This window comes from Bos indicus x Bos taurus, chromosome 22, assembly GCF_003369695.1.
Source record: "Bos indicus x Bos taurus breed Angus x Brahman F1 hybrid chromosome 22, Bos_hybrid_MaternalHap_v2.0, whole genome shotgun sequence".
NCBI classification, from domain to species: domain Eukaryota; kingdom Metazoa; phylum Chordata; class Mammalia; order Artiodactyla; family Bovidae; genus Bos; species Bos indicus x Bos taurus.
In genome coordinates, this window is record NC_040097.1 from 17,851,998 (window position 1) to 17,874,056 (window position 22,059).

General features: G+C 45.9%; 1 protein-coding gene across 10 annotated transcripts in view; it reads left to right on the forward strand.

Moving 5' to 3' along the window:
* The window catches only part of PXK (PX domain containing serine/threonine kinase like), an 81,667-nt gene that overhangs the window by 57,403 nt on the left and 2,205 nt on the right, over nucleotides 1-22,059 (forward strand). Inside the window, exons 13-19 of one of the 10 annotated variants that reach the window (XM_027522869.1) lie at nucleotides 1,702-1,750; nucleotides 5,961-6,038; nucleotides 6,572-6,658; nucleotides 7,101-7,170; nucleotides 10,368-10,430; nucleotides 17,658-17,666; nucleotides 21,707-21,731. In XM_027522869.1, the coding sequence (XP_027378670.1) occupies nucleotides 1,702-1,750; nucleotides 5,961-6,038; nucleotides 6,572-6,658; nucleotides 7,101-7,170; nucleotides 10,368-10,430; nucleotides 17,658-17,666; nucleotides 21,707-21,731 (381 nt within the window). Of the gene's footprint in view, nucleotides 1-1,701; nucleotides 1,751-5,960; nucleotides 6,039-6,571; nucleotides 6,659-7,100; nucleotides 7,171-10,367; nucleotides 10,431-17,657; nucleotides 17,667-18,834; nucleotides 18,873-21,706; nucleotides 21,732-22,059 lie in introns of all 10 variants that reach the window. The other 9 variants (XM_027522870.1, XM_027522864.1, XM_027522863.1 and 6 more) reach the window with 9 other exon arrangements.

Here is a 22,059-nt window from a genome sequence, read left to right on the forward strand (position 1 = left end):
GATAATAATAGTCTCCACCTCAGAATGCTGGTGGGAGGATTTATTGGGATGATTCCTCGTACAGGCCCAGTTACTTAAGAAGTGCTTATTAAAGGATAGTTAGACAGAGTCTATTTTGTGCTCTGAGATGTACCCAGTGCTCTGTGAGCAGAGGTATTCGGGAAACAATTACATGAGGAAATGAGGCAGGACAAAAAAAGTACATACAACCCGAGTTCAGGGGAGGCGGTGATACTTCAGATTCCTGTGTCCCAGTGGGTCTGTTCCAGTCCGAGGCCCTGGGGAAGATGCGCTGTACAGAGCAGCCCGAGCCCCTGCCCCGTGAATGTGACTTTTCAGTGTTTCACTGACATTGGGGCATGCCTCTGTGAACCAGGCACAGTCAGCAGCAGTGCAAACGTGGGAAAATTATTCTAGTCATTTTCACCATTCACTTGTAGAACACATGCCTTTGTTGTTAGGAAACGGCCTCTATCCACGTCAGTTTACTTGGGTTTGTATTTGCACCCCCTGCTCCAAAGCGCTTACGTTTTCCTCCCAGCCTTCCAGTTCTAAAGCGAATCCAGTTTTTTTTTTCCTTCACTTAAGTCTTTCTACCCTGTGGGCTTCAGCCTGGGATAGCATTTGGCGAGGTGTGAATTCTGCTCAGTTAAAAACGTGTTGTCTGGGAAGTAAGTGGACCCCTTGGCCTCGAAGGGGAGAGTTTTGTTTCTACCTCTAGGCCGCCCAGGGAGCGCTGTGGGGAAACGCTAACCCTGTCTCTTCTACTTGAGATGTAGTTACCCTTTTTCAAAAGCGGCGTAAGGAGAGACTTACGCCGAACCATTTGGGCAGTGCCCAAACAACCATTTAGTCAGAACAGTTCAGAATTCCTCACACTATTCTTTTTAATAGCATACTTTCAAGGAGAGAATTGATATTCTCCAAAAGCTGCTATTTTTTCTTAAGAGAGCATGAGAAGCACTACTTATCCTTAAAAGAAGATTATTTTCTCTTGTTGGATTCCAATCAAAACAATTCCTTTTTACTTACTCACACATTTTTATTATATTGAGCTCTAGAATAAATTTTATCCTCCTCTGGGACCAAAAAAAAAAGGAAAATCAATCATTCTGTTTAGAAATATCTGCTGCATATATTAATTGCAGTATAATATAAATAATGGGTTCTGTGGTGGGTGGCTGAGGGGTAAAGAATCTGCCTGCAGTCCTGGGGCCCCAGGTTTGGAAGGAAATGGCAACCCACTCCAGTATTTTTGCCTGGGAAATCTCATGGACTGAGGAGCCTGCTGGGCTGCAGTCCATGAGGCCACAGAGCTGGGACAAGTCTGAGTGACTAACACTTTGACTTTTCATAACCATAATAAGTAACTTGCAAATTTCTTTTCAAAATGTGAATTAATTTACATGAGAAGACTGTTGCCACTCAGTGGGGAAGTCACCTTCCCTACAAAGCTGACCCAGCCCTCCTGCTGAGCTCGGAAATAATGGGGAGTTGGGGTTTCTGGAGGTCACTGTGGGTGGCCTGGAAACTCCTTTGAGTTTATTGATAAACCTGAGGTGGTAGGTTGGACCGGGGCTGGGGGCAATGTGGGGGTTGGGGGGGACTTGATGGGCTAAAAATGTTGTCTCATTCTGCTCTGGTTCTGTTCTGAAAGTACACCTTGCTTAAGAAAGATATTTCTGTTTCTTTTCTTTACAGATTATTCAGTGATGTCCTGCTTACAACTTCTGAAAAGCCACAGTTTAAGGTAAAACAAATTATATCATTTCTTGGTTTGTGTCATGAATGTTTTCTTAGAAAGTTAGTTTTTTATTCAATAAAGAGAAGATACAATATTTATAATAGATGTGGAGTGGGAAAACACATACTTAAGAGTGTTTTTATTGATTTTGGGGGACCTAAGTGAGGACAGTAGCTGGGGAACAGCCTCTCTCACAGCTCTAAGGAACGACTGTGAAGAGGCAGGGGAGCAGCCAGAATATGTATGAACTTTTTGCTGGAAAAACCACTTGTAGTCAAGCATAAAAAGATTGCTGCTAATCACAAAAGACAAACATCTCTAGTTAATGATTTTAATCGCTTTTTTTGGTATGAAAGATGCAGGAATCTGGGGTCATTGAAAATTTTCCTTAGGTGTGCATCTTAACTCTCTAGGGTCTGCTTTCCTGTTTTTCTCCACCCTGAGTTCTTATACCCCCCAACCCCCAGGGGTGGGCAGTTGCAGTGGGTTGCAGCTTAATCCTTGAGGAAGAGGAATGGCCAGCAACATTTTTCATTTTACATAAAGAAAAATTGAAAAGAATCTAAATGTTTTACAATCTTGAAGTAGTTTAATAATTTACAGTACATGGATTGAGTGTGTTTTATCTAATGAAAGTGAAATTTACGAAGACATTCTAGTAGCATGGAAAGTGATTATTATTTGGGCTAAGGGAGGAAGGCAGAATATAAAATACAGTGTGTAGGGACTTCCCTGACAGTCTATCGGTTATGGGTCTGCACTTCCAATGCAGGGGCACAGGTTCGATCCCTGGCTAGGAAATTAAGATCCCACATGCTGTGTGGTATGGCCAAAACAAAAATAGTGTGAAAAAATACTTCTGTCTAGAATAAGGACTGGAAGCAAGTATCCTGGGAAGTAGCCATGCTATGCAGTGTTGTGGAAACAGCAGGAGATTTAGAGCTCCCCAAAACCAAGTTGATGCCTTATTTGCTTTGGTGATAGCCTCTAATCACCTCCCAAAGGTTCCATGACATTTGACTCTTTGGACCAGGTCGGTTTTTACTGCTGGGGCTGCGCTGTGCATTGTGGGATGTTGAGCAGCACCCTGGCCTGTGACCCCACTAGAGGGGAGTGGTACTCCTTTTCCACCTCCACATTGTGTGGCAATCAAAACTGCCTCCAGACGTTACCAGCTGTCCCCTATAGAGGGGAGGAGGGCAAGATCACCCCCATTTGAAAGCCGCTGATGTATGGGCAAAGACCTGTTCTGTGGGTCTATGTTTACTCGTGTAGAGTTGGTGAGTAAAACCTGACAGCTGTCAGTGGACAACTGAGGTGATCCAGAATACCTAGTACAGGGCTGGGCCCCCCTCAGCGCTCACTTTTAGCATTGTTTTGGATAGTAGGGTGTTGCGAGTATGCTCAGTCATGTCCGACTCTTTGTAGCCATTTGGACTGGAGCTCTCTAGACCCCTCTGTCCATGGGATTTCCAAGGCAAGAATACTGGAGTGGGTTGCCTCTTCCTTCTCCAGGGGATCTTCCTGACCCAGGAATTGAGGCTGCGTCTCTTGCATTGCAGGCAGATTCTTTACCACTGAGCCAAAGGAAAACCTTTGGGTGGTAGAATGAAGGGTAATTCTCTTTCTCCTTTCTACAGTCCCCCCAAACCCATAATCTTACAATGAAATTAAATTTACTGGGAAAAAAGAAAGAAAACACCAAACAAGGTGGTGTCTGAAGACTTTATAGGCAAGGGAGAGGCTTTCTGCTGTCCTATTTTGCCAGTTAGAAGGGGCTTCCCTGGTGGCTCAGATGGTAAAGAATCCACCTATAGTGCAGGAGACCTGGATTTGATCCCTGAGTTGGGAAGATCCCCTGAAGGAGGGCATGGCTACCCACTCTAGTATTCTTGCCTGAAAAATCCCCATAGACAGAGGAGCCTGGTGGGCTAGTCCATGGGATTGCAAATAGTCAGACATGACTGAGTGACTACGAATAGCACACAGCAGAAAGAATAGCTTCTTTGGATCTGAAGTTGGAGCGAAGGAAAAACTTTGGAATTCATGTCTTTTTTACTGAAGCTCTTCCGGAAATGCATTCAGCCTTGTAAATATACTCTCCTCAAGTCTAGTAGTCCAGCCCAGGGGTTATCATTAGCCCTTGTTCTTCCCCCAAGCTAGAGAGTCTGTGGCAAAGATACTGTGATCTTAAAAACCATGTTAATCTCTTGTGTGTCTGTTTTCTTTCTGGAAATATATACAAGAGACTGGTGATGTTGGTTGTCTCCATGGAGGGGGACTAGGTGGGATGCTTTTTTCTGTGGATATACCCTTTTTATGCCTACTGAGTTTTGAACCATATCACTGCATAGTACCTACTCAAAGCTTTTTTAAAGTTAAATTTTTAGAAGAATTTGTTGTTCTTGTTCAGTAGCTAAGTCATGTCTGACTCTTGCAACCCCATGGGCTGCAGTATGCCAGGTTCCTCTGTCCTTCACTATCTCCAGGAGTTTGCTCAAATTCATGTTCACTGAGTTGGTGGTACCAACCAACCATCTTATCCTCTGTTGCCCACTTTTCTTCCTGACCTCAATCTTTCCCAGCGTCAGGGTCTTTTCCAGTAAATCACCTCTTTGCATCAGGTGGCCAAAGTATTGGGAGCTTCAGCTTCAACATCAGTCCTTCCAATGAATATTCAGGTTTGACTTCTTTTAGGATTGACTGGTTTGATCTTGCAGTCCAAACGACTCTCAAGGTCTTCAGCACTGCAATTTGAAAGCATCAGTCTTTATTGTCCAACTCTCATATCCGTACATGACTACTGGAAAAACCATGGCTTTGACTATATAGACCTTTGTTGGCAAAGTGATGTCTCTGCTTTTTAAAATACTGTCTAGGTTTGTCATAGCTTTCCTTCCAAAGAGCAGGTGTCTTTTAATTTCCTGGCTGCAGTCACCATCCACAGTGCTTCGGAGCCCAATAAAAAAAATCTGCCACTGCTTTAAACTTTTCCTCTTGTATTTACCATAAAGTGATGGGACAGGATGCCATGATCTTAGTTTTTTGAATGTTGAATTTTAAGCCAGCTTTTTCATTATCCTTTTTCACTCTCATCAAGAGGCTCTTTAGTTCCTCTTCATTTTTGCCATTGGAGTGGTATCCACATATCTGAGATTGTTGATATTTCTTTTGGCAGTCTTGATTCCAGCTTGTGTTTCATCCAGCCTGGCATTTCACATGATGTACTCTGCATGTAAGTTAAAATAAGCAGGGTAACACTGTACAGCTTTGTTGTACTCCTTTCCCAATTTTGAACCAGTCCATTGTTTTGTGTCTTGTTCTAACTCTTGCTCCTTGACCCCCATATAGGTTTGTCAGGATTCAGGTAAGATGGACTGGTATTCTCATCTCTTTAAGAATTTTCCACATTTGTTGTGATCCACACAGTCAAAGGCTTTAGTGTAGTCAATGAAGCAGAAGCAGATGTTTTTCTGGCATTCCCTTGCTTTTTCTATAATCCAACAAATGTTGGCAATTTGATCTCTGGTTCCCTTGCCTTTTCTAAACCCAGCTTGTACATCTGGAAGTTCTCGGTTCATGTACTGCTAACACCTAGCTTGAAGGATTTTGAGAATAACCTTACTGGCATGTGAAATGAGCACAGTTGTGCAGTACTTTGAACATTCTTGGGCATTGCCCTCCTTTGGGATTGGAATGAAAACTGACCTTTTCCAGTCCTGTAGCCAACGCTGAGTTTTCCAAATTTGCTTGCATATTGAGTGCAGCACTTTCAAACATCACCTTCTAGGTTGTCTCTTTGTTCCATAGGTCCGTCTTTATGCCAGTATCACACTCTTTTCTGTAGCTTTACAATAGGTTTTTGATATAAATTTATTTATTTGCAATAGATTTTTGAAATCAGGGAGTGTGAGGCCTTAGGTTCCAACCTTCAAGATCATTTAGGTAATTTGGGATCCCTTGAGAATTGACACACTTGAAATTATCCATCATGTTTATGTGTTCATTTAGTAATATACTTCTTGCTGAAAAATGCTAATGAGGTGAGTGGGTTGGGATAGCAAGAGTGGGCAGGATAGGAGTGAAGTGGACGGCTTGTAAGTGATTTCCTTCCAGGAATCCTCCTTGATGAGCAGCCATTTCTTCATTCAAACCATGACTTGAGAGAACCTCCAGCCAGTTTCCTCTGTAGATTATGTACTTTCTCTTTTTTCAGATCCCCACAAAGTTAAAAGAGGCATTGAGAATTGCCAAAGAATGTATAGAAAAGAGACTGATTGAAGAACAGAAACAGGTAAACCGCTAATAGTTCCTCTTTGTCTTTTGGTGTTTTAGCATCCCCATCCTCTGCTGTGGTGATCACAGTGATTTACTTTTAACAGATCGTTCATTCCATAAACATGTCTTGCATACTTGCTCTGGACCGGGCTCTGTGTTCAGTGCTGTGAGACAACTGAACACTTCACAGTCCTACCTGCAGAGAGCTCAGCCTGTGGCAGAAACAAACGTGTTCACAAAGGATGGTCACTCTAATGACTGGGCAGACTGGGTGGTTGGGGGGTCATACATGTTTCATACTCTGATGGTTCTGGGGGCCACACTCATTTTCTCTGAGAGGGAAAGGCATGTAAGGACCTGGGGGTGCAGAGGGAACAGTCTTCATCTGCTGGCATACTCTTCTCCCCGACATCCAGACCCAGTGTGGAGGCAGACAGGCTGAGCACGGAAAGCGTTTTCATCCAGATAATTTGATTTGGCGAAACATGGTAGAAATTTTCATTAGTGTAGGATATGCTTACATTTGTGGTGAACTGTGGTCTCTTAAAGATCCACCAGCATCGAAGACTGACGAGAGCTCAGTCTCACCATGGATCTGAAGAAGAAAGGAAAAGGAGGAAGATTTTAGCTCGAAAGGTAAGCCTGATGTCTCTGTGAATTCTTTCTTGTGAATGCTTGACTCCACGTGAAGAAAGTTCTAGGTCAATGACGTGCATTTAGTTCATGACAGATCTCTGTGCTATATCTTTCTGAAAGCTTAAACTTTACAGATGGCTGGTTAGCTGCTTCTCAACAAAAACCATATAATAGTGTCAGCAGAGAAACGGACCATAGAATTTCCTGGCTTGCTGGCCTGATGATGGCCTTACTGTAATTGTGGGGAAGGGTTGGCCTGAGATTGTAAACTCAGCATTCTTGGTTTTTATTTCTCCCTTTAGTTTTGGCTTGTGGCTTCTTCACTGTTATGAGGCCCAATATGACCTTGTGTGTAGCTAGTTTATAACTCTGTGCCTAGAAAATGTTTTTATTCCGGTATGTTCATTCTTTGCTTCCTCCCCCCTTTCTTTTTTTTTTAAAGAAGTCAAAACGATCTGCTGTTGAAAATAATGAAGAGCATTCAGCAAAATACAGCAACTCCAATAATTCAGGTAACTGATTATAGGTTATAGTGGGGCCTGGGTCCCAAAGATTAGTACCAGGAGTCTAGGTTCTTGGGTTCTTCTACTGTATATAGCACAGGGAACTGTGCTGAGTGCTTTGTAGCAGCCTGGGTGGGAGGCGAGATTGGGGGAGAATGGCGTATGTATGGCTGAGTCCCTTTGCTGTCCACCTGAAGCTTTTATAACATTGTTAATTTGGCTATACCCCAATATAAAATAAGTAAAAAAAAAAAAAAAAAGAGTTCCTGGGTTCTACTAGGTGGTGTGGTGACAATTACAGAAAACAAAAGAACTCTGTTCCCAGGGAGGAGTTGCCATAGCATTGAAAGTCTCACAGGACTCATGTACTAGAAGGGACTTCAGAGCTTAACGGGCAACGAGCCTCTTCACCGATCACAGGACTCGATCTGTCAAAGATGAGCATCAGCCCTGGAATAAAACCCCACCCAGTAATGCAGTGCAAGGCCTCCTGCTTATCAGGAGAGGCTACACTAACTGAAATGGCCCTAAAGCCTGCCCTCCGCTCTTTCCCCACGTGGCAGAAGGGCATGCCCTCCTCCATTAAGGAGAGGTCTTCCCAGTGTGCGGGGATCGCAAAAGGAACATTCCAGAAGGGCGAGCAAGGCACAGAGAGCTCTGTCCCTGCCCCACCCAGCTGGCTTTGGGCCTTCATGTCCCCATCTCTGGAGATCAGATCAAGGGACCCCCTGGGACCTTGCAGTTGTTCTGCCTTTTGAGTCTGTGAAGTGGAGTTCCACATGGAGAAGGGAAGGTTTCATCCTCATAGGTGCAGCTTTGGCTCAGCCCTGGAGGCCAAAGGAAGGGGATTTTTTTTGTTTTTTTAGGTTGAGGGATAGTTGCACATACTTCCAGTCAGGATAAGGACCCAGTAGAGACAGAGAACCTGAAGATGCAAAAGAGAGAGTGATTGTTGAGGGAGGCAAGGTGAGAGGGTGCTGGAAGGCCACGGAGTTAGGATCAAGAGCCCAGCTGTCAGTCTCAGCCTTGGAGAAAACCCATGCATCCTTTCCTGGTGTCAGGAGCAAGTGGAGTAGGTGAAGAGGCAGAGGCATTTGAAGTAGAAGGGAGAGAGGAAATTAAGGGTGTTCACAGACCATGCCTTCTCAGACCTTTTCAGGGAAGTCAGTGAGGAAGACATCTGCCAGGGGCAAGAGAAGAAGTGAGGGGTGTGCTAGACCTAAAGGCTGGGCTGGCCGCCGCCAGAGGATGCAGGCTGTGTAGGTAGAGCTGGAGCTAGAAGAGTTGGGGTGGGAGAAGATTCTAGACTCCGGGAGGGTGGAAACTATGCTAGCACCACTGCTTGGAGAGTCAAGCCAGAGAAGGGCTCAGGGGGAGCTAGCAGGGAGGAGAAGGAGCCCCTGGAGGTCCGTGTGAGGACCAGGGCTGGCTCCCTGGGGATGGAGGCTGGGAGAGGAGGAAGGGGCTGGAGGCTATTGTGGCTGGTGCATAATTTCAGAGTTGGAGGTCTGTTTTCTCATGGTTGATGGAATGGACATGGGCCAGTCATTTTCATCATTAGCCTGAGACTCGAGTCTTCAGTCAGCCTGTCACACTGGCAGACACTCTGTCTGATGTCTGCTTCTTTATAAAGTGGAGAAAGCCTGGCTCAGTGTCTCCACCTGCCTGCTTGCAGGGCTCTATGCCAGATACATAGGGGCTTCCCTCATAGCTCAGTTGGTAAAGAATCCACCTGCAATGCAGGAGACCCCGGTTCAATTCCTGGGTCAGGAAGATCTGCTGGAGAAGAGCTAGGATACCCACTCCAGTATTCTTGGGCTTCCCTTGTGGCTCAGCTGGTAAAGAATCTGCCTGCAATGTGGGAGACCTGGGTGCGATCCCTGGGTTGGGAAGATCCCCTAGAAAAGGGAAAGGCTCCCCAGTCCAGTATTCTGGCCTGGGGAATCCCATGGGCTGTATAGTCCTTGGGGTTGCAAAGAGTCGGACACGACTGAGTGACTTTCACTTCACTTCACTTATGCCAGATGCAGCCAGGTGGGAGGCTAAGGACTCCAAGACACCACCTCAAGGAATTTAGGAAAGCCAGGAAGCTGTTGATAGAAATGTATAGATCATCTCCAGATCCCACTGAGTCACAAATGCAAACCTTCTCCCCTTTAAAACCCATGTTAGCACTATAAGCAGTGTCCTATCACAGTGGGCTGGATTTTGCCATCTTTTTCAGTAAAACACCTCCCATGTTTTATAGGAGATGAGAGAATATTGCAAATAGTGGAAAGGGATTCAGCCGGGGGGAGGGATGGTTTAATTAGGACATTTCTCCTTGTGCTCAGTGTCTGTGATGTGGATGATGGGAGAGCTGGTGGTAGGAGGCGCCCCCAGGGCAGGTGGTGGCCTCAAAGGGGCGAGGTCTCAGTTACCTGCAGGGAGCTCTGGTAGTCCTTCGCTAGGACATCCATGTGAGGGAAGGGGCTTGTGTGGGCTATTCTATTTGTTCACTGGGCTACTTCCAGGTTTAAGTCAGGAGGGTGTATTCTGGGGATTTCTGAGCAGTGGAAGTGATGCTGGGGAATTTGGGAATATTTGAAATATAACAATGTTACTAGGTCCAGGAAAAGCATACAACTTATGGGAATATGCACCTTATTTTGTAAATAAGGGTATTTGCTGAACTTCAGGTAAGAAAAAGCCTGGGAAATCCACACACTGAGGAGGCTGATCCTATCCAGTTTGGTGTGCCTGCTGGTAAAACGGCACTCCACAGGGAGCATTGCCGGGTGGATGCGCTGGAGAACTCTCGCTTCCTTTGAGGAGGCCTCCACCAGAGTGCCCTGCGCCCCTCTGTCACCTGTTCTGCTGTGGCTCTCTCATTTGTCGTTCATTACCCCGGGATAGGGGTTGGGTCCACAAGAGAGGCTATAGCTAATTGCATAAACTGTTGGATGGCACAAAGCTGATTTCAAACCAGGCAGGCTGTGGGGAGCAGTGGGAGGCAGCGAGGCCTGGGGAAGGAGACGTGCCCTGCACTGCGGTGGACGCCTGCAGTCATGGGTCCAGTCCCTGCACTCTGTCCCGCCTGCCTTTTCCCACCAGGTCCACACGTGAGCCAAGTGCAGAGGTTCAGACAGTGGTGGGTCCCAGCTCAGGCCACATTCCAGATGTCTTTCTTTGGTCCCCATGAGGGTTTTCTCTGTTTTCTCTCTTAGCAGGATCTGGGGCCAGCTCACCTCTCACATCCCCGTCCTCGCCGACTCCACCCTCCACAGCAGGTCAGTGACAAGGCAGAGTGACCTGCTTGCCTCCCCTTCTGCACCAGTGGGGAGAAGTGTGGGGCTCTTGCTCTTCGTACCTTGGCTCAGACATTTGAGGTGTTAGAAGGGACCATCCTCCTCCAGAGAAACCAGTCGGGGTGCAGATCAGCAGTGTCACTTGGGAGAAATGAGGGTCTCGATTTCCAAATTCAGATTTCAAGGGGAACGAAATAGTTGGTTTTAGGGCCACTCACCTACCCCCTACCTCCAGCTCGCTCTCTTTGCTGTAAAGCCTCATGCAGGCTCCTTAGATCAGACCCTGTCTTGGTATAGGCTCAGGCTGAACAAAACAACTGTGCTGCTGCCCAGAGGCCCTATCCTGCCAGGACTCTCTCCTCAGGGAGCCCAGCCACACTGCTGGCTTTGTCACAGAGCGCAACTGGTTAAATGCCCGCCTAGGAGTGAAATACCCACGGAGCTTCTGATTTCCTGATAACCATCTGTGCTCTGTTCTGCTCTGCATTTCATCATCTGACTACTTTTCTGTGGCTAGCCAACCTTTGTTTCACTTTTCTGACTTAAATCAGGTTTCTTGGAGTCTTTTGAAAAAATGTAAAGAGTACCCCCCCACGCCCCCCCCCAACCCCAGGGAATAACCTCTAAATGTGTGCAGTGGCCTCATAACGCTATCTTTTTTCTTTTTTTTGGAACTAATATCTCTCTCCTAACTACTTTGCAAGCCCCATAAAAATGCTTTGGGGTACCAGAATCTCCTTTCAACTCCTTAACTGAACCAGATGTTCTAGATGTCAGAGGAACTGGTTCTACCACTCAGAGCTTGCTGGCTGTGTTTGGAGGAGTCTCTGCAGCCATTGGAAGGGAGAGTGGGCTGGGGTTGATTTATGAGTTGACAATACCATACTCATTAAAGCTTAAAGTGGTGCCTAGCAGCTACCAAGAGCATTACCCAACCCCTCTCAAATGCTTCTAACAGACCTTCCAAAAAGAAAAAAATAAAAAGATGACCATCAAATGTAAGGGGACTGGTTTGAAGGGCTTACATCTGGCTGTCGGGTGTCTTGATCATGGAGGCTGGTTACTGGTGGTTTGTTGTGGAGTGTTCTGGGGCTAGGGTTTATTTTAATAAAAGTGCTTGTCTCATGGAGACGTAATATCCTATTTCCTATCTGACTTTGTCAGCAGATTTTACAAGAAGGCCCCCACATATTGATCCATATAGAAAGTAGACTTCTTCTCTGTCTTTTGTAGAGGTGACCTCTATAGGCTGATCAGAAATTTTTGGAGAGCCACTGCCCACGATCATGTTGAACCATTTTCTAGATGAGAGGATGGATATTGATTTCACACTGCTTAGACATATTAAGGAAATAGGAGAGAACTAGTAGTGAGAATCCATGAAGCCTCCTTTGAGAAGTGAGGTGTCTGCTTAGAAGTGCAGACCACCTTGCTGTGTGCATTCGAGGTGGGCAGTTACCTGCCAGTTCTCATTTTTAAATACCTTGGAGAATTCAGTCCATTTGGATTATTTTCGATGAATCCTCTAATCTGAGTTCTCAGTTGAGTTCTCAGTTCTGATACAGTAGCTGGTTTGCATGAAATGAGGCAACTTTTAGAATGAGAAGAAAAAGAGGAGTCTTTTGTAATTAGAATCAGTGTTGGAATAAACTTCATCTGAGGTGAGAGGGAACAGTTGGGAATATAGTTCCATGTCCTGAAGGGTAGTCACAAGTATTCAGAGGGAAACACATGTGAGGCCCCAAGCACAATGCCTGGCAGAGATGAGAGGTGCCCAGCAGGTGTTGGCTGTCTCTTTTCCTCTATGTTCTTTAATGTTTTATTGATGAAATGATTGACTCAGCCCCAGAGACTATACTCTGACCTCTGCTGGGCATTTATCATTAATGCGACTCATAAAAATAATAACTGGCATTTGCCTATCAACCTAGCATTTAAGGCCCCAAGCAAGCCACCCACAGGGAGTTTATTCATTCAGCTACTTTCGATGCATTTATCCAGAGCCTGAAGTATGCTTGGCACTGTGCTAATAAGTCCTGGGTCACAGAGATGAGCACGCAGACAAGGCCCAACTGAGTGGCCTGGCTTTGCCAGCACCTCTCAGGAGCTCCAAAATGATAGATACTGATCAGGCAAATGCTTTCCTCAGGTCCCGTCCACGGTAACTTCCTCCCCCAATAGTTCTTCTTAAATAGAGAATCTCCTCCTGAAAAAAACTACCAACAAAGCAGCATCTCGAACTTCTGTACTGTACAGGGCCGCACAGGTGGTACCGTCATGCTACCGTTCCCATGGGAAGTGCTCCACCAATGCTGGGGAAGATGGAGAAACTCTATACGCAAAAACAAGACTGGGAGCTGATTGTGGCTCACATCGTGAACTCCTTACTGCGAAATTCAGACAAATTGAAGAAAGTAGAGAAACTAGACCTAAATCAAGTCCTTTACAATTTTACAGTGGAAGTGAGAAATAGATGCAAGGGATTGGATCTGATAGACAGGGTGCCTGAAAAACTATGGACGGAGGTTCGTGACATTATACAGGCGGCAATGATCAAGACCATCCCCAACAAAAAGAAATGCAAAAAGGCAAAATGGTTGTCTGAGGAGGCCTTACAAATAGCTGAGAAAAGGAGAAAAGCTAAAGGCAAAGGAGAAAAAGGAAAGATACATCCATCTGAATGCAGACTTCCAAAGAGTAGCAGAAAAAGATAAGCCTTCCTAAGTGATCAATGCAAAAAATAGAGGAAAACAATAGAATGGGAAAGACTAGAGATCTCTTGAAGAAAATTAGAGATACCAAGGGAACATTTCAGGCAAAGATGGGCTGTATATTGTTACCCTGCTTATTTAACTTATACGCAGAGTACATCATGCAAAATGCTGGGCTGGATGAAACGCGCTGGGATCAAGATTGCTGGGAGAAATATCAATAACCTCAGATACGCAGATGATACCACCCTTATGGCAGAAAGTGAAGAGGAACTAAAGAGCCTCTTGATGAAAGTGAAAGAGGAGAGTGAAAAAGCTGGGTTAAAACTCAACATTTAAAAAACTAAAATCATGGCATCTGGTCCCATCACTTCATGACAAATAGATGGGGAAACAGTGGAAACAGTGAACAGACTTTATTTTCTTGGGCTCCAAAATCACTGCAGATGGTGATTGCAGCCATGAAATTAAAAGACGCTTGCTCCTTGGAAGAAAAGCTATGACCAACCTAGACAGCGTATTAAAAAGCAGGCACTTTGTTACTTTGCTGACAAAGGTCTGTCTAGTCAAAGCTATGGTTTTTCCAGTGGTCATGTATGGATGTGAGAGTTGGACCATAAAAAAGCTGATCATCGAAGAATTGATGCTTTTGAACTGTGGTGTTGGAGAAGACTCTTTAGAGTCCTTTGCAAGGAGATTTAACCTGTCCATCCTAAAGGAAATCAGTCCTGAATATTCATTGGAAGGGCTGATGCTGAAGCTGAAGCTCCAATACTTTGGCCACCTGATGCAAAGAACTGACTCACCAGAAAAGACCCTGATGCTGGGCAAGATTGAAGGTGGGAGGAGAAGGGGACAACAGAAGATGAGATGGTTGGATGGCATCACCGACCCAATGGACATGCGTTTGAGCGAGCTCTGGGAGTTGGTGATGGACAGGGAAGCCTGGCGTGCTGCAGTCCATGGGTCACAGAGAGTCATACATGACTGAGCGAGTGAACTGAACTGGACTGAGTGAGGGCAAGGCTTTCAGCCTGCTCGCCGCCTGGGCAGCCCTTACTTAGACTGGTCCTTTCCCTTTCAGGACAGGCGGCCAGGCTTCTCACTGGGCTCATCTCTCTTGCCGCCTCTCTGCACTCTACCTGTCTTATTGCTGGAATCACAATTTATTCCAATTTATGTCTTTACTTCTAGGCCACATTTATGCTGTATCTGGAAACTAAGTCAAGCATAGTATTAATATCTTCTGGCTTTATAATATGCCATTTTCTCAAGAAATGAAGGAAAAGTCTTCATTTTCAAGGGCTAACTTTGAAAAGGAATTCCTGCTGAAGGTAGCATCTCAAACACAGCTCCATCTGGGAGCCCTTGAGATCTACATCTTGGCCTGCAGAACGTAAACTTGAGGGTCACCACTCTGTAGTTCTAGATAGAACCTTGGAGAAGACACTTGACCTCCCTGGGCTTCAGATTTCAAAATCAAGTGAGGCCCCATAGGGCTCCTGGGCATGGAGCCCCTGTTGTCCCTTGTTTCTTGTAGGCAGGACACCAGCCTTCATGACCTTCCCGGAGTTTCAAAGGGTAGAGTTGCTAATCAAGGGAGGAGCATCCAGAAACCTGCTGAGACGAGATTAAGCCCTGCACACACCTAAATCTTGTCCGGGACCCCACCCTTAGACTCTTGTTACAAAACCCCTTACCAAATCCCCTGGGGGTAGAGATACATAGCTTTTCAAGGCAGGAGCCCTCTGTGTTACCTGTGCCTGGCAAACTAATAAGGCTGTCCTTTTCCGCTTTCACCCAGAGAGGTTTGATTTAGTTTGATTTAGCTCGGGCGTACAGAGAGGCAGAGCTTTCACATCAGCTTTCCGATTGTAAACAAAGATAGCAACAATGCCTGTCTAGTGGATTTACTCTGAGGATCCAGAGAGTCCCAGGCCTAAGAGGCTAGAACAGCACCTGATACACAGTCCGTCCTCAGGGCACTGTGAGTTACTGGGAGGCCTTGAATAAGTCGATTTCTGGGTTTGGGTTGTTGTTGTTTATTTGCTCAGGCACGTCTGACTCTTTTTTGACCCCATGGACTGCAGCCCGCCAGGCTTCTCTGTGCGGGGGATTTCTCAGGCAAAAATAATGGAGTGGGTAGCCATTTCCTTCTCCAGGGAATCTTCCCGACCCAGGGATTGAACCCTAGTCTCCTTCTTGACAGGAGGATTCTTTTGGGTTAAAAAGGCAAAAGGGAGAGGGTTAGAGGAGCCCATCTCAGTTCTTTCTAATCAAGTATCCTCTAAACCCACTGTTTGCTGGAAAATAACATCATTTATACCAGTGGCTCAGCGGGTAAACAATTCTCCTGTAATGAAGGAGGTACAGGAGACATGGGTTGGATCCCTGGGTCAGGAAGGTCCCCTGAAGACGGAAATGGCAACCCAGTCCAGTATTCTTGCCTGGGGAATTCCATGCACAGAGGCGCCTGGCAGGCTACAGTCCGTGGGGTCATAAAGACACAGCTGAGCATACACACACCTACATAAACTCACTGTGGACCCACCCCTGGCAGTTTGCTCAGCAATAGATCAGTTGAGGCAAGATCAGTTTGACAGCATTGACTTTCTTCCTGAAATCATCAGTTTTAAAAGCATTTGTGGTAACTAAGGGTGGTTTTAAGCTCAGTTACTTTCAGGACAGGGCAGAAGAGACAGGTGTTTCTAAGCAAAGGAGTCTTACTCTCCTGAGTCCTTTCCAGCATTTGTGTAAGGACTGGGGCCTCTCCTGTTTCTCTCTGAACCTCCCTGCCCTGGGCCTTTTCTTGAAATCCTTACCAGATTGATGGGAGAAAGAGTAGAAAGATTTCCTTAAGTTTGTTGGTAGTTCTATTGGGTAGGGTGGAATTCTCTAAAGCCTTTTTTTTTTTTTCCCCCAGTGAGAACATTCCTAGCACTTTCTTTTTTCTAAAGGATAGGTTTCCTGCCTCTAGAAGGCCATTCTTTCAAGAACTTTGAGATACTTTATTCTGACTGGTTTCTGGGTCAGTGTCACCAGCTAGTGTTTACACTCTGTGTTCATGGAGCTGAGTGGTTTAGAAGGTCCTGATTTACATGCAGATATTTGCTCCTACTCTCCCTTTGGGAGGAGACAGGCCTGCTGTCTTGCTATTGTGTGTGTGTGTGTTTTTAAAAAGATTTGCAAAAAAAACCCCAAAAGATTTGCAATAGAGTATAAAGAGTATTTGGGGAAATCTTAGGTAAGCAGGAAACCCAAATTATTATTGTTGTTAATAATCATATTTCACATGTTTTGAGTGCTTATTTTGTCATAGGCACTGTTCTAGGAGATTTATAGTTACTGTTTTATTTAATCCTCATGAATACCTTCCTATCCAAGGAGCAGGGATTATACTTCTAGCTCCATTTCACAGACAAAGACATTGAGGCTCTAGTGGACCTTGACTAAGGTCACACAGTGGGAGGTACTGGAGCCAGGACTCAGTCTTGGTTTCTGCCCCTGTTCATCTCCCTGATTTCTCCTGAGCACCTGCTCTCTTGGTGCACTGCAGGGCCTGTGCTGCTAAAAGCTGTGCTTGGCTGGTTTGGTAAGAGCCCTGAAAGTAGCCCCAGGCTTGGGACGTAGCTCCACCACTTGCTGGGTGACCTTGCACAAGTAATTTCCATTCTTTGAAGCTGTCTTTTAAGAGAATTCCTGGTCTTTATGAGGTAGATAATGTACACAGGGCTTGATAAGCAAGAAAGTACTGTGAAGTTAAGCTGTGAATACCTTGCAAGAGAATTTAGCCCTTCTTGCTTGCAGTTTATCATTTTTAAGCAATAATTTTGAAGAGGGAGAGCTGGCAGTTTGTAGAAGGCTGGTCTGTGAGAGTGACTAAAAAGAGGGAAGTTTCACGAGTGCAGGACTGGAGGAAGAGGCAAAGCGGGGCCTTGTGGGCACAGAAAGACTGAGAACTTGAGTAACAAGAAGGAAGATTTAGGACAAATAAGACACAAGCTATGATGTGTAAAATAAGCTACCAGGATATACTGTACAACACAGGGCACATAGCCAAAATTTTATAATAGCTGTAAGCGGAGTATAGCCTTTAAAAATTCTGAATCACTATATTGTACTCCTGTAACTTATATAATATTGTACATCAACTATACTTCAGTAAAACAAATAAGGTACAAGAAAAGGGAGAGATTCTTTTAGAATGTTGCAGCTCCCAGGATTTATCTAGCCACATCAAAGTCTGAAACCCACTCTAGGCTCAAAATAGACATATGTGGCCCTAAAAATTGCCTTTTTCTCAAAACCACATAAAGCAGTTTCCATGTGGGGGATGACCAGGTCTGTCTGTGGTGCTTCTTTGCACAATGTGTTGGTTCTGCTCTGCTGCCTGCCTGCAGCCCTCCTCCCTGCCTCCAAGCCCAGTGTATGAGCTCCTTTCCTGGGTCCTCAGTTGCTGGATGTGGTGGGCAGGCAGTGGCCCTAGCATCCTCCTGAGCTGCCCCAGGTCAGTGGTCAGCCTGCTGCACCCCACATGGGCCTCTGACCGGCCCCTTCTCAGAGGAAGAGATTCTCCTTTAGGCGAGGGAGCAGGTTGGTTCATTCAGAAGTCAGGGATTCACTGTCAGGGAAAAGGTTATCTTTCACAATTAACCTGGAATCTAGTCAGTTAAAAGGAGACAAGAAAAAAAATGTGTCCTGTTTTTTTTTTTTTTTTCCGGCATGATCTTTGGTCCCCTGGCAGTGAAAGTGTCAAGTCTTAATCCCTGGACTGCCAGGGAATTCTTTCCCCTCGCCCTTTTTAAAAATAGTTTTCTAGTCTTAAGTAGATGCTGATGCCAAAGGTAAAACTCCGGCCACCTGATGCAAAGAACTGACTTACTGGAAAAGACCCTGATGCTGGGGAAGACTGAGGGCAAGAGGAGAAGGGGGCGGCAGAGGATAAGATGGTTAGATAACATCACTGACTCAGTGGACATGAATTTGAGCAAACTCAAGAGGATGGTGAAGGACAGGAAAGCCTGGTGTGCTGCAGTCCATGGGGTCACAAAGAGTCGAACATGACTTAGTAACTGAACCACAAGCAAGTCTTAAGTAAGCTACTTCTGCTCACTCTCCTGTTTAGCCTCTGGATCTAAGCACCTTCAGGGAAGGGGCCCCATGTTCCTGCCCAGGTTAGACTTCCCCATGCTTTTGCTCTTTCCAGCTTTAAAAAGACACATCCCTATTTTAGACTGTAGAAGACTTGTGTGGAAAAGTGATCAGTTCTCATTGTTCTCCCTTCTTCATAAACTGGTCTTATTTAAGTAATAGAACTAGGTACACTCCCAGGACCCATTCCACTTTTCAGGGGAGATAAAACCATGTGGGTCTTCTGAATAGCACCTAACTGGTTCAGAAGAAAGAAAAAGAATGAAGAGAAAAGTGACTCATCAGTTACTCTGTTAGTATTAATATGTTTGCCATGTTCTTAAGAGGATCACTGTCGTATTTACAAACCGTGCTTCTTGTGATTCACTTAAATATACCCTAGTTTGCAATGAGAATAATCAGCATGTGATTCAGACTAATATTTTATTGTCTCTATTTGATTAAATGACACTAAATAATGTCACTAAATAATGACACTGAATAATGACTTGTGTCCCCCCTCTCTCTCTCTTTGCTATTTTCAGTAGAGCATGCACCATTTTGAACGTGAATTTTCGGTAAAGTAAGCTATACTGATTTTTCTAACTTTAAAGATGCTCTGTTTCTGTCTGTGAAATGGGACAGTGTGTCTAGATCACTGAAGTGGTGAACAAACAGGAAAGCTGATTGGAGATGATTTCCTTGTCTGGATATTTAAATGAAATACAGCATCTTTAAAAGGCGCCCCAATGACTTCATTTACATTCATTTCATTTTCATCATGACCTTCAAAATTTTCATTTTCCACTCTGATTTTAGTTTTAAAATACAGCCCTAAAACCTACACATCAACTGCATGGGCATTTTGGTATTTTAATTTTGGAAGCCAGCATCTCACAGTCCTGTTGTTGCAAACGTGCTGGTTCCTTGTTACTCTGACGAAAGGGAAAGGACGTTGGGCAGTTGCATTCCTGGTCACAGGGAAACCACTTACTGGCTTTATAACTGATATTAGGGAAAACAGTTCTTTTTAAAGCATCCTTAATAATAATTGTGACATGAATACAGCCTCCCCATCTTTCTGAGGTAAAAGCAAAGGCAGTTTCAAACAGCTGGGGGCTGCCTGCTTCGGGGGTCGCTGGCCTCCAATTCCCTCTGAGGGTCGCTGGTTGGTCTGAAGGCCAGGTGGTCTCCCCTCCCGAGTGTGGGGACCATGAAGGAACCCAGATCCGCAGGCGGGAGTTGACTGCCCACTGTCAAAGTTGGCCCAGGGAAAGGGACTCTCAGAACTCCTTTTGACACGGCTGGGGAAGGTGTTTCTACCTGGATCTAACCTATGATCTTGCTGCAACAGTCTGTGGCCTGTTTCAGGGCCACTGCTGGGCTGCTAGGCTCCCACTGGGGTACTGCGGAGGGTGGAACAGTTAACTCTAGGGGTTTTTGTCTAAGAGAAGGTGAGATTGGACAGATCATGACTGACCTGGTTATCACTGTAGATAAGCTGTTTTTGAGCGTTCCTCCACCTTGAGTGTTGGAGGCCAACATTTTTGAAAGCTAGATCCAGTTGGCAGTCATTCTGCTTTGGAATTTGGTGATGTCCACTACCTCGGGATGGGGCTTTAGGAAGCCTCTGGAGGGGCACTCACTCACATCTGGGGAGTAGGGGAGCTCAGGCATCAGGCAGTTGTCCCAGATTCATCACAGGCCCAAGAGACAACTCTGAATTTGGACGCTGGTAACATTTCCGCCCCCCTCCCCGCCGCTCTGACATTATTAGCCATGTGTTACAGCTTAAGTTCCAGTGAACCTTTAAAGGAATTTTGTGGACCATAGAAAAGGCAAAAAAAGAAAAACTAAAAAAGGACAAAAAAAATCAATGGGACCTGTAATTAGACTGAGAGTCCCTAGGGTGTGTGTTTTTGCCTCCTCCAAGGTCAAGTGTTGACCTGGACCTCCCTGCCCGCCCCCAACCTTCCTGAGGCTTCTGAGCTGCTCCTGGGCCTGATCCTATGTATAGAGATCTGCCCTGGTTGTTGCAGGCCCAGTGAGGAGAGGCGGACCTCATGGGACATGGGGCCCTTTACGATTGGTCTGGCCCTCTGTGAGAGCACCTCTGGTGACCTTAGTTTTTTCCCTTTGGATGAGCAGACTCTCCTTGCACAGCCCCCAGCAGCACAGGTTACCCTGTGGCACTTTGGACAGTGGATTTATTTATGCTACCTACATATTCAAAGCAACTCATTTAGACAGTCTTAGCCTTTACTTGGGAGAAGGCAATGGCAACCCATTCCAGTACTCTTGCCTGGAAAATCCCATGGGCGGAGGAGCCTGGTGGGCTGCAGTCCATGGGGTCGCTGAGAGTCGGACACGACTGAGCAACTTCACTTTCACTTTTCACTTTCATGCACTGGAGAAGCGAATGGCAACCCACTCCAGTATTCTTGCCTGGAGAATCCCAGGGACGGGGGAGCCTGGTGGGCTGCCGTCTATGGGGTCGCACAGAGTCGGACACGACTGAAGTGACTTAGCAGCAGCAGCCTTTACTTGGACAATGAGGGTCCGTTTCCTGAGCACCACCCCGTCCCCAAACTGTGGTAGTGAATGTGCACTTCTAATTTTGAGTGCCAGGTAGTATTGAGGCCACAGTCGAGGGTTGGTTCTGCGTGAGAGCCGAGCAGGTTAGTTCTGTGCCAAGATGGCAGCCTGTACCACGTCTAGTCCCTGAGGCCCATCTCTAGCCTCCCAGAGTCCTGGGCTAGAAGGGTGGCTGGTCTCTGGATAGTCAGTCCCATGCCTTTAGTGGGACAAAGTGCTGTTTCAGCCCTGTCTTCTGGTCTGTAACCCACCCTGACGCTTCTGCCGGGGTCAAAGCCCAGAGCTGGGAGGCAGAAATGCTGGCGCTCATTCAGGTACATGTTGGGCCCTCCAGGTCAAGTCCAGTTCTGCTGCCCTTTTTTGGCCATTGGCTGAGAGTGCTGGGGAGGGGCGCTGGGAGGGTATTGGCATCCACTCAGTCCTCTGGGCTCTGCACTTGAGTTCCAAGAGGCTTCAGAGGCCATCTCCCCTCCTGGTATTTCAATGGTCACTTTCCAAGAACACCCTTCAGAGGAACGCTTATATGACACACCGGTTTTCCCTGTTCTTCTCATCTTCACAGTCATGTCAGGTTGCAAGTCCTGTTTTATCTCTGTAACCCTGTAACACCAGGCTGGGAGCATCTTCCCATAATCCACCCTGGCATACAACATAATAGAACTTCATTAGTTGTCATTGTATAGAACCAGTGAAAATGACGTTTTGTTCATCTGTCTGTGTTCACTCTTTATTTGTATTGCCATATTATTATTTGAGAATTTCAAGAACTCCAGAGCATGAGTGTGTGTATCTGTGTGATTCTTTAATTTCAGCTGCCTTTAGGTTTGGGTAAAAGATGTAAAGGAAGGTAAGTGGTTTTCTATGAAATACTTTAACCATGGCTTCTCACAGTTGGTAAACAAAGGTTGCTCTTGCTGAAGTATGTTATTGATGGTCCTGAACACCCATCCATATAAAGTCAAGTTGTGGCGGGTATGTCCTCCTGTTGCCACCACAGCTGGGGAGGCGGTGGGGGAGCCACCCAGCAGACTGTCTTGCTGGGGTGGCCCTAGGATAGGGCAGAGGGTGAGGCTGGAACAGAGGTGGGGCCACAGGGAGCTGCCCGGGCCACAGGGAATGGGGCAGCTCCCTGTAGCACAGGCAAGTTCTTTGAAGCAAGGCCTTTTCTGAACCGA